This window comes from Leptodactylus fuscus, chromosome 7 (genome assembly GCF_031893055.1).
Source record: "Leptodactylus fuscus isolate aLepFus1 chromosome 7, aLepFus1.hap2, whole genome shotgun sequence".
In the NCBI taxonomy this organism is placed as follows: Eukaryota; Metazoa; Chordata; class Amphibia; order Anura; family Leptodactylidae; genus Leptodactylus; species Leptodactylus fuscus.
In genome coordinates this window covers 41,928,175-41,940,524 of record NC_134271.1, presented here as the reverse complement: position 1 = coordinate 41,940,524, position 12,350 = coordinate 41,928,175, and the positions used below count along the sequence as shown (strand labels likewise).

At 41.8% G+C, this 12,350-nt stretch overlaps 1 protein-coding gene across 4 annotated transcripts in view; it reads left to right on the top strand.

Annotated features, from left to right (window-relative positions):
- The window catches only part of CHD9 (chromodomain helicase DNA binding protein 9), a 128,802-nt gene that overhangs the window by 56,554 nt on the left and 59,898 nt on the right, over positions 1 to 12,350 (top strand). For 2 of the 4 annotated variants that reach the window (XM_075281755.1, XM_075281754.1), the window contains exons 1-2: positions 3,965 to 4,264; positions 9,232 to 9,572. In XM_075281755.1, the coding sequence (XP_075137856.1) occupies positions 4,235 to 4,264; positions 9,232 to 9,572 (371 nt within the window). In that variant the 5' untranslated portion in view covers positions 3,965 to 4,234. Of the gene's footprint in view, positions 1 to 3,964; positions 4,265 to 9,231; positions 9,573 to 12,350 lie in introns of those variants that run through there. The other 2 variants (XM_075281753.1, XM_075281752.1) reach the window with 1 other exon arrangement.

Sequence of the window (12,350 nt, the reverse complement as noted above, 5' to 3'; positions counted from 1 at the left end):
ATTCACGGTACAGGAAAAATATTAGTAGACTGGGCATTTTCGGACACAGGGATACCTCATTTGATTGCAAGTCCCATAGACGGCAGTACAAGTGGGAGATTCTCTTACATAACTATTGAGGCTGGTCATAGACCAGTCACAATAGTAATATTGCTAGGACAGGCCTGGGAGCCTTCAGTAGGTTCCCGGCTGTCATAGGAGCAGGTCGGCTCCTACGGCCGCCTTTATCCTTACAGACTTGGCATCTGCTGTAATAGAATGGCGAATGCCAGGGAAGGTTCTAGCCACAGGTGCTGGGGCCCGCAGCATCGCCACACTCCTGCCACCGCTGGCTTTCTGCAGCGTGGTGATGATGCAATTCTGCTCCTCAGCCCCCTTCTTAGGCTGAGTAGACACTCAAGAGACCGCCTCAGTTTCCGGACCAAAAAAACAGATAGCCGCGACTGGCTGCGCACTCCGCTCCAAATTAGGCCCAATGAATGGGCCTAGTCGAGAGTGTCTGCAGGCGGATTCGCGAGGCGAATCGGCCTGAAGAATGAGCATGTCCGTTCTTTTTTCTGGGAGCCGTTTGTTCCGGCTCCCGAAAAAAAGACCTGACCAGCTCCCATTGAGTTCAATTGGATCCGTCTTTTTGGTCAGGATTTTGTGACAAATTCGGCCTCAACTTCCTGACCAAAAAACTCTGTGTGAACTCAGCCCACATTCGGACTATAAGACACACCCTCATTTTCTTCCCAAATTAGTGGGGGGAAAAGTGCGTCTTATAGTCCGAAAAATACGGTACTTACCGTATATACTCGAGTATAAGCTGACCCGAATATAAACCGAGGCCCCTAATTTTACCACAAAAAACTAGGAAAACTTAATGACTCGAGTATAAGCCGAGGGGGGAAATGCAGCAGCTACTGGAAAATTTCAAAAATTAAAATGGTCGGAGATTTTGGGTGCAGTAGTTGCTGGGTGCTGGGGAAGAGGAGGGGGTGTTTTGGTTGTCTGTCGGCCCCTTCCTTGAGCTTGAGGACTGTTTTTTTTCCCCCACTTGGAATTCAGCCTGGCTGAATATAGGGTATCTGCAGTGCTCCTATTAACCCCTTCCCGTCGGAACAGGAGCTCTGCAGATACCCTATATTCAGTAGACCGGGGCACTGTCAGACACAGGGATAACTAATGTGTTTGTGTTTCACAGTAATTTTCCACTTTTATATGTATTCTAGGAAAAGGAGGGATTTAGAACTTTTATTTATTTTATTTTTTTTTATGATATTTTTTTTAAAGCTTTTTTTTCACTATTTTATGGGAAATTAAAAAAAAAACATTTTTTTTTTTTTTTTGCTTGACTCGAGTATAAGCCGAGAGGGGGCTTTTTCAGCACAAAAACTGTGCTGAAAAACTAGGCTTATACTCGAGTATATACGGTATTTCTCTCTGTAAAATGCAAATAAATTTATAAAATTTATACAATGTGATTAACTGGATTTTATTTTTGATATTCTATCTCTCACTGTTAAAATTAACCTACCCTCAAAATTATCGACTCTTCATGTCTTTGTCAGTGGCCAAACTTACAAAATCAGCATGGGGACAGATACTCATTTCCTTCACTGTAATACAATAGTTAGTGTGCATGTAGTTTATATAAAAATATATAACATGTACATATCTAGCATATACTATGTAGCTGGGCAATTCATCACAAAATAACCATAACCAAAGTTGGCTGATTTAGTCAATGTGAACTATTTTCCATCCATGCCATCTTGTCTCACATTGCCATTGGCTAAGAAATATGTCACTAACCGTACGCTATCCAATGCTTGTGGATATGTAAATCACATGCCAGAGATTCTAATTGGATAATGCAGGGGGCGTGGCAAGACATTGGCATATGACAAAGATGCAATAATATTGGATGTAGTGCATTATATATATATATATATATATATATATATATATATATATACACACTCACCGGCCACTTTATTAGGTACACCTGTCCAACTGCTCGTTAACACTTAATTTCTAATCAGCCAATCACATGGCGGCAACTCAGTGCATTTAGGCATGTAGACATGGTCAAGACAATCTCCTGCAGTTCAAACCGAGCATCAGTATGGGGAAGAAAGGTGATTTGAGTGCCTTTGAACGTGGCATGGTTGTTGGTGCCAGAAGGGCTGGTCTGAGTATTTCAGAAACTGCTGATCTACTGGGATTTTCACGCACAACCATCTCTAGGGTTTACAGAGAATGGTCCGAAAAAGAAAAAACATCCAGTGAGCGGCAGTTCTGTGGGCGGAAATGCGTTGTTGATGCCAGAGGTCAGAGGAGAATGGCCAGACTGGTTCGAGCTGATAGAAAGGCAACAGTGACTCAAATAGCCACCCGTTACAACCAAGGTAGCCAGAAGAGCATCTCTGAACGCACAGTACGTCGAACTTTGAGGCAGATGGGCTACAGCAGCAGAAGACCACACCGGGTGCCACTCCTTTCAGCTAAGAACAGGAAACTGAGGCTACAATTTGCACAAGCTCATCGAAATTGGACAATTGAAGATTGGAAAAACGTTGCCTGGTCTGATGAGTCTCGATTTCTGCTGCGACATTCGGATGGTAGGGTCAGAATTTGGCGTCAACAACATGAAAGCATGGATCCATCCTGTCTGGTATCAACGGTTCAGGCTGGTGGTGGTGGTGTCATGGTGTGGGGAATATTTTCTTGGCACTCTTTGGGCCCCTTGGTACCAATTGAGCATCATTGCAACGCCAAAGCCTACCTGAGTTTTGTTGCTGACCATGTCCATCCCTTTATGACCACAATGTACCCAACATCTGATGGCTACTTTCAGCAGGATAATGCGCCATGTCATAAAGCTGGAATCATCTCAGACTGGTTTCTTGAACATGACAATGAGTTCACTGTACTCCAATGGCCTCCACAGTCACCAGATCTCAATCCAATAGAGCATCTTTGGGATGTGGTGGAACGGGAGATTCGCATCATGGATGTGCAGCCGACAAATCTGCGGCAACTGTGTGATGCCATCATGTCAATATGGACCAAAATCTCTGAGGAATGCTTCCAGCACCTTGTTGAATCTATGCCACGAAGAATTGAGGCAGTTCTGAAGGCAAAAGGGGGTCCAACCCGTTACTAGCATGGTGTACCTAATAAAGTGGCCGGTGAGTGTATATATATACTGTATATGTACATCCATGTAATGTGTAGATGGGGGAACCACCCTATAATGTCCATATACCCTGATAGAGCATCACCCATTGCTAAACTCTCAACAAACTACAGCAATGCCTCAAAAAGCTATTGGGGCAGATTAAGCCAAGTGCGCCAAAATTCTCCCTTACTTTGTACCACAAAACTGGCGTATTTGCCTTTTTTTTGTTGTTTTCTCAAACAGGGGGAATGACAAAGAGACATAATTTAGCATGAAGTGCCACATTGAACCAAAATGTTGAGCCCAAAAATTGGTTTAACGTAAGCCAACCAAGAGATGGCAAGAAGTTAGTCCAGTGTCAAAAATCGCTCCAAATATATCTGCGCCCCTGCGATAAATTGTATGTGTCTAGTCCAGTTCTGCAGTGTCAGTATTAATAATTGTGCCTTATAAAAGAAATGTATGAGCGAAGTAACCTGTAATCGAGAAACCTATAAATCCCATATTTCTTTGTATGGGTCTGTTTTGTATTTTTAGTTGTTGTGTCTTTAAATAGAGCTCTATAAATAGGACTGTGGCCATGAAGGTGTTAAACTTCTGATCCTAGCAGAATAAAATTATGTTGTTCAGCGCCCTCTGCTGGCCGCTCACACATTGTGCTCTGCTCTCTGTATATATTTTTTCTTTTTTTTTTTTTTATCGGCATCTCTAATATTCATGCTGATGCATTTTGATGCTACAGCATTCATTTTTCCCCTTGCTTTCCTTTTTTATGTTTTTTTATAGCTGGTTTTATCAGTAGCTTCTGTCTGTACCCAGACACGGAGCGGAATCCCCCCCTCTCCCTCCTTTCTTCCATCCCCCCTTCCAGCTTCATCAGGAGGAAGAAAAAAAATATAATAACATTCAGGATACACAATGTATAGTTGCTGTGTAAGGTTGATGCTCCTGAATGGGAGAAGCCTGGATCTCTCTGGCTTTTGAAGGCTGTTTTGTGGTGCGGGAGGGGGGTTACTTTTTGAAGGAGGGGGGGTGTAGAGAGGAAAAAAAAATCCTTGGAGATTAAGAATGTCTTCAGCGAAGAGGCCAAGAGGAAGGGTAAGTGAGAGGCTGAATGAGAGTGAAAGAGGAGGGGGGCTGTATAACCTCCCTTGGAACTGGCCTTGCTCCATCGCCATCTTAAGCCGCTGGTGCCTGCTCTAGTTCCCTGACTCAGGCTGCAGGCCCTTTAACCGCAGCATCCAAGAAGGAGCAGCACGCTCTTTTTATCCTTGCCGCAAGACTGACTGGCACTCGCTGTCTTAGGGACTCAGGATGCTTGTGGATACCCCTATCGACTGCCCATGGGAGCTCAGTGCTAGGTGAGAAAGTGCAAAGAGGGATTTCTGACTTCTGCCCCCTCCCCGCACCATCCTAATCTGTGCAGTGGGATGGAGGGTGTTTTTTGGGGGGGATTTATTTTTTTTTTGTGTTGTTTCGGGTGGGTTTTTTATGATTGATAAAAGCAAAAACAAATCTGGTGTTGTGATCTAAAGGTTTTGGGCTTGGGCTGTGTGTCTTTGTATGTGTCTGTCCTATGGGTGTACATTGCAAGTTTCATTGCGGATGTGGCCGCTCGCCTCACTGTTTTGTACATTAAGCTGCGTAGATTATGCTTTCTCCATCAGGAATAAATAGATGGCAGGCATTGTCGTGCGGCGAGAAAGCAGAATAATTTTGCTGGAATAAGCAGGAATCTGATACCAGGGAGTGCAGTACTGTATGTAACCTGTTTATCTGTGTGTGGGTGTGTATTTGTGCATGCCTTGTAAGCAGGGTGTATATACATACCGTGTATGCCCATGCAGTTTATTATATGTAGTCACAATTTCATGAAGAATTGGCATAGTCATTGGGAGTAGAACATGGGGCCAGTCATCTCAATGCTTAATAGTCGCTGTGTATTAAGCTTCTGTACCGTGTTTTATATATTGTCCATGTATACAGGACACCAGCTCCTTATAGGATCTTTTTTTCAATGCTGACAACTTTAAAGTGATTGACACGTGCTGGTTCAGTCTTCACTGTGGTTCCGTAGCGTAAGGAATCACTGACAATTTTTGGTGTTGTCATTTTTTCTTTTTTTTTAAAAAAACATATCCCCCTTGTGTGAAGAATAGGTTACATAGAAGAATGCAGGACAACTGGTTTTTATATTGCAAAATAACGTTTTCTGCACCGACTGCTGCATCTTGGAAGTTTTTGTCAATCATCATAACAATGTCTCAGGCAGTTTTTATGCCTACGACACAAGTACGTAAGGCAAAAATCTTGAAATAAGGGGCATGGATGATAGAAGACACCACTGGAACTCTATGGCCCTTGTTCAGATCCAGTGGTTTTGCCAATTTAAAATGGGTTGTGGCCTGTATTGATGAATGTCATTGTCACTTCTGCCCTGGCATGGTCTTCAGTGCTGGACACCAGATTATTAAAGAGGTTGTCAAGATTTTGGTATTGATGGCCTACCCTAAGGGTAATCCCATTAATATTGGATCACCTGTACCGAGACACTGCGGCTCTCATACCACAGATAACCCCCCATTGCAGAGCAGTATATTCATTTAACTTGAAGGGACTTTTCACCGCCAACTCCAGTTCTTAGCGTCTGTTATTATCCGCTGGTTCTGGCACAGTTGGAATTTTTTCTGTAGCCCCCATCATTCCTGAGTATGAAGTGCTGTTAGTTTCTCAACCTCCTGTGGTGCTGTCATGGAGGGCTATACTAGAAACCCAATTACCGGTAAGAACTAATTCTATTTTTGGTGCCTAATATGCTACTTAGGTTCTGTACTGTCAGGGCAGTGTCAGGCAGGATTAGGCAGGGGTGTGAATCACCCCCCTTGTCTGCTCCTGCCCGATACTGCCCATATGACAATACAGAGCCTAAGCAGCATGACTCCAAAAATAACAAAATTGATTGCTCAGGAATGGTGTGGGGGCAAAAGAATAAATGACAACTGTGTCAGAATTGGTGTTACAGTGTCTATGAAACATTGTAAAGAGCTGGGCTTGGCGAAGCTGGTGAAAAGTCCTCTTCAATACCAAAGTGGTTTGGATGGGTAGATGGATCCAAACCTGTTACGTAATTTAACAGGTTAACAAAGTTTGTGTTGGAAAAAAAAAGTTCTACCCATCACCTATCTATCTATCTATATTTGTTTTTTATGGAATTTTTACCAATGCAAAAATAAAAAACATTGCCTGCTCCATCACATGAAGCTTGTACTGAGCAATAATAATAATAATAATAATCAAATATATATATATACTTAATTTTTTTTATTATTTTTTTTGCTCAGTGCAAGCTGCATGTGATGGAGCAGGCCAGGTTTTTTATTTTTGGATTGGTAAAAATTCCATAAAAAAACCAAAATGTTATATGCCTCTGTATGAATTGAAAAGTATATGGGGTTGCAGGACAGAATGTAGCAGAAATGTGGTTGTGAGTATGAGGACAGGCCAGCAAGAGTTTCATTGTGTCTTCTTTCTATGATGACGCGGGGTAAAGAGCTCTATAGACCTACATGGAATAGTTCAAAATTTTAGAAACAAATTCTATTTAACGGAACACTAACTAGCCATGGGCTACATACATTTCCAACAGGGCCCCTCATGACATGAGCTCTGTTTTACTGTTGCTGTTTGAAAGAAAACAAAGCGGGAATGGAGATATGAGTCCTCTCTGCAGCTGGTTTGATGGATTTTTCTCCATGTGAAAATCTGGCGAGACTTGTCAATGAAGCCAAACAGCGGACGCCTCCCCAATGTATGAGCTCCGCCTTCTGCGCCCGCCTTGTTTCCAGAATGAATTGTTTTCTCTGAAATGCCACAGCCACTGATGGACTATAGACATGACTCCTTTCACATGAGCTTGTCGGGTGAACCTATCGCTATTTGGAGGTTTTGATTCATTTTTCTCTCCTATGTATGACCATCTTTAGTATGGGCAGTCTATTTACTAAAAGAATACTTATGATATGGCCACATCATGAAGGGGCAGCGGCTACTTGTAAAGCAAACAGCCCCATTGTTTTTTTCCGATCCATGGTATTGGTGATCAGACATTGTGCACCTTCCTATAGAGTGGGCCGATGACCATTTCTTGACCACTTGGGAGTAGCCGTATGATTGCAAAGCACTTACATGTTTGCAGATCTCTACTAGTCTGTAGCCTGCGCTTGGCATTCACATTCCCCCTATTTCATGTAGGCACATGCTGCTGTAATAAACAGGCCAGGCACTGGCAAATGCTGGTCCATGATTTATCTGTCTCGGGGGCTTTGAATGGATGAGTACATATATATTTGCTGCACAACTTTGCAATAAAATTATAAATTAATGGTTTTAATATAGTTTTTCCCTCTTTCGTGGAAGATAACAGAACTGGTGAGGACTGCGGTAGATTTTCTAGTTTTCACAATGAGACACTATGATATAAAATTGCGGATTAATGGTTTTAATAGCTTGTCTCCCTCCTTCTCTGTACAAGGTAGCGGCCTGGGTGGGGAATTATGCAGACAAAGCTTTAACATTGCCTCAATAAAAAATAATAATAAACCCTGAATAAATAAATGGTTCTGAGGCCATATCTAATACCTAAAAAAAAACTGGTTATCAAATGTCCTATAAATATTTACTGACCTCTTAATTTTATTAAATATCTTATCTTATTATATTATAGTTATATTATCATGTTATGTTATCCATAGGGAGCAAAAAATTCTAGCAATATACTGTTATTGATATTCCTTTGTCTCTATCCCTGGATCTGCTTCATTGGCCTTGCATTAGTAGATAATATCTCAATATGGGGTGATACCGGTAGAAAATTTTATGTAATTTTTAGCTTGTGTTTAACACATAGCATGATATAGCAGATGCCATACAGTAATATACGTCACCATAGGATTCTATTGTTAAAACAGGAGTATGTATAACATGCATTCTTTTTATTTTTTATTATTTTTCAGTTGACATTACGGGATGGAAAAGCATAGTTTACTGTGTTTTTCCATGCTTTTTTCCCCTGACATATGCATATAATGTGGGAGAAATGTGAACATAGCCTCATTGTGCCACTGTTCAATATACTTCATAGTATGTTTATCAACTATTTGGTTTTCACACTCATTACCCTGTACCGCACCGTGGTGGCACAGGATAATGCATTCTGAAGTTACATTCATCTTTGTGGGCTTAGGCAAGGGAAGTCTATCTCTGGCAGTCACTTGGAATTGAATAGAGCGGTAGTAGACATGTGAGACTGTCACTCCATTCTCACTGTGTGGGTTCTAGATCTTGGACTGCTACCGATCTAGCGGTTATCTCATATCCTTTGAATACGGAAAACCTGAAACTATGAGAATATCACAAGAGGCTATAAAAGACTACCATAGGGCCACAAACAGCACTTCTTCCCTACTCTCTCACATCCTGATAAGAATATGCAAATCTGTCTTCCATGATGTAAATAGGAAGACAGTGCCTCAGTCATGCAGCCCAATAGAGGGCGCTCCCTTTAACATCATGCCGGTCCTTCCCAGAGGCCTTTGCTGCAAATGATGTGGGATTTTACCATCATTTGCAGCAAAGGCCTCTGGAAAGGTCGGGCATGATGTTAAAGGGAGCGCCCTCTATTGGACACTGTCTTCCTATTTACATCATGGAAGACAGATTTGCATATTTTTCCCATGATCCTCTTCACAGTGGAGCGTCTATGGCTTAATAAGACTCTGCACACCTAAATGGTGGTCTCTCCCTAAGGAGTAACGATATCCCCTCAATCCTAATGATATGCACTATAACTTCCTGGCAACTTTATGTGATGTAACTTATGGAATTATGTAAAATATTATTAATTAATATGGTATAATATAGTTACATATCACAGATTTGTTGGTAAAGTGTCTGCAACTAAATTTATGTTGGATACCTTGAGTAGGTACCTGATGACAACCTGAAGTGTGTGAATACATTGTCTGCTTTAGCAGTACCATGTGTTAATAGTATTTCATCTCTTTCAGCCTCCCTCCTCCAAGAAGCTTGATGGTTCTCGGACCTACCACAAGCTGCCGAATTCTAAGGTGAGGTCCGCTTCTGAGAAGCGCCCCAAAAAAAAGGCTGACTCTGAGAGCAAGCAGGAGAAGGCAAATCGGATCATCTCGGAAGCAATTGCCAAAGCCAAGGAGAGGGGCGAGAGGAACATTCCGCGGGTCATGAGCCCAGAGAACTTCCCTAGTGTTTCCTCTTCAGAGGGTAAAGAAGAGAAAAGGGGAAGAAAAGCAAAGTCCAAACCCAAGGAAAAGGAGAGTAAGAAAACCAAAGCTGGGCTGACTTCCAAACTAAAAGAGAAGAAAAAAATTGGGTAAGAGATTATGTAGTAATTATTCTTATTTAAAGGATTTTTCCATCTTAGATGTCCCACCTGGTGAACCAACTGCGAGAACCTTCATCCTTGTGGAGGATAAATGGAGAGGTGGCTCTTTCCAATTACTTTTATGGATGTTAGTAAACAGCCAAGCAAGCAGTTGGGTTACTTTAAGGTCCCATTGCCATATTGTAGGTGCAGGTTATAGAGATGGGATCTGCACCCTTTGGATATGCCATAAGTATTTGTGACTTGAATCTGCAAAAATGGGATTGTGACTCTACAGGATATAAAGTCGGGAATAACATATAGTGGACACTGACGCATGTAAATGTTGCTCACCATTTCTAATAGGAGTGGGGTTTATTTTTACATTTGGTGCTTTATTTTCCTTTATTATCTGTGCTCAGGGATTCCATTCCCTATTCGGCTTTAAAAACGTGGAGAGAAAAGTTCTGCAAACAGGACCTTTCTCTCTGCATGCTTAGGGTGCGTTCACACGATGAAAAATGGAGCGTGATCTGGCATGTCTACGCGTGTCAGCAGTTTGAGCGCTCAGAAAGATCCCATTGATTTCAATGGGAGTTACGAGCGTATACGCCGCATTATTTTGCGACCGTAATTTTGCGGCCACAAAATTACGGGTGCAAAATAACGCGGCGTATACGCTCGTAACTCCCATTGAAATCAATGGGATCTTTTTGAGCGCTCAAACTCTGACACGCCGTATACGTGCCAGATCACGCTCCATTTTACATCGTGTGAACACACCCTTAGGGTGGAAACTCAGCAGAGCCCATTATAATGTACAGTACGTGGTCCGCTGGTAACCGCTTTTTAAGCAGATTAGGATTCCTGCTCTCGGGTCCCCAAGGAATGGAAAAACAAAGGCAGGTGTGAACCTAGCCTTAGGAGTATGCAGCAGGTTTTTTTTTCAAAAACTTAGCATGGTAATTTTAGCTGCATAATTGCATGTGTTCTCTCTATAGATCTAATAGGGGAAGAAAAAATGCAGAGGAAAATCCAGCTACAACTGCATGAAAAACACTGCAGAAATAAAGCTGATGTCTTTTCACTGCATTTTTTTTACGCAGAGTTTTTAACTGTGTTATGCTACATGGGCCTTAGCCATAGGTCTGAGTGGTCAGAATCTGGGCCAGATCTGTGGGCACACTGACCAATTTTTGTCACAATTTCTGGGCTATAGTATTAACATTTGGCAAAGGGAAGAGAAACTTCAACAACTTGGATAGTGCTGGGGGACACTGTCACTTTTGATGGGAGTCTCCTATGTACATAACCATATATACATTTTTAGACAATAAAATGTCAATATTTTTGCAAATATAAATTTATTTTATATAAACTATTTTAGAGGTGTGTTTTGTGTTGACCAGTTCAAAATGTCTATGGTTATGAATGCAGGGCATTTCTAAGGTCTGGGACTTGTAGAAACCCAGCTGTGATTGTGGCCAGGTTGTCTTCTCATACATGTAGTGTCTCAGCCTGATAACCTGTCCACAATAAGGAAATCATGGCTGAGTTTCTGACACACCCTGAACCATGGTTGTAGCCGTTGGTGACGTATGAAGACAAAAGACCACTAAACTGGAGGCAACATGGCCCAATGGTTAGCACTGCAGCCTTGCACTACTGGAGTCCTGCGTTCGAATCCAGCCAGGAACAAAATCTACAAGGAGTTTGTATGTTCTCCCCGTTTTTGCGTGGATTTCCTCTCATTCTATAAATATATACTGATAGGGAAAAATACATTGTGATCCCTATATGGGGCTCACAATCTACATAAAAAAAGACCACTAAGCTGGTTAGAGAAAATATTTAATGATCTGCAAAATGTACTTATATTTGTGGAAATAAACTTTTTATTGTCTACAAGTTTAAAGATAAGATAAGATAAGATAATCCTTTAATAGTCCCACAATGGGGAAATATGGATATGTTCATGGGAAATCTCCTATTAAAGCAGTATTTAATGGATTTAATGGACTGAGCTTATAATTTTTTTATGTAAAAAGCTGGTTGGAATAAAATAAGGCGGCACTCTATGATAGAGGGATTACTCATTGAAAGCAAGTGGCCCTCTGCTGGCTCTATACGCCCCTACATTGTAGTGTTAGTAATGGTATGGAGATGATTAAAGGGTCTTTTCCATTTAAAGGAAACCTTTATTAGTGTTCTGATGTTGTCCCTGATATGAGGAATGGATGTACTTTATCATGCAGTGATTATTTTTCACTTTCCCATTGAATCCTCCTACCCCAGAGGCAGCTTGGACATTTGTGGGATGTCGGTCTATTTCGGGGCATCGTGTTATTGGGTTTTGGGAAAGAACAGAAATCTTCTTTCCATGGGTTGCTGCTTCATATTATCTCTGCACACACAGCAATGCAGTTAGAAGATTGATAATACCTTCAAGAGGGGGAGTGAACAGTTCAGGTGCCCGCAGTGCCAGAGTCGCTGCATTGATGTAAACTAATTGCCTTGACTACACAATACAGCCAGCCTCCCTGCTCTCATGTGAAAAGGCAGGCGTAGCACAGCCATTTGTATCCGGGCAGCCTTTTCTCAGCCATATCCCAGCTAGTAATTATCAAATCTGCAATGTGCGAGGTTGTGCTTGGAAGGCGCCTTCTCCCCGTCATCTCCATGGGTTCCCCTGGGTTGGCTAGCCCTGTCATTATCCTCTCAAGTCCTCCCCAAAAGGATCAAAAGCTATTATGTATCAATTGGGTTAACCTTTCCTATCCCCTCCTG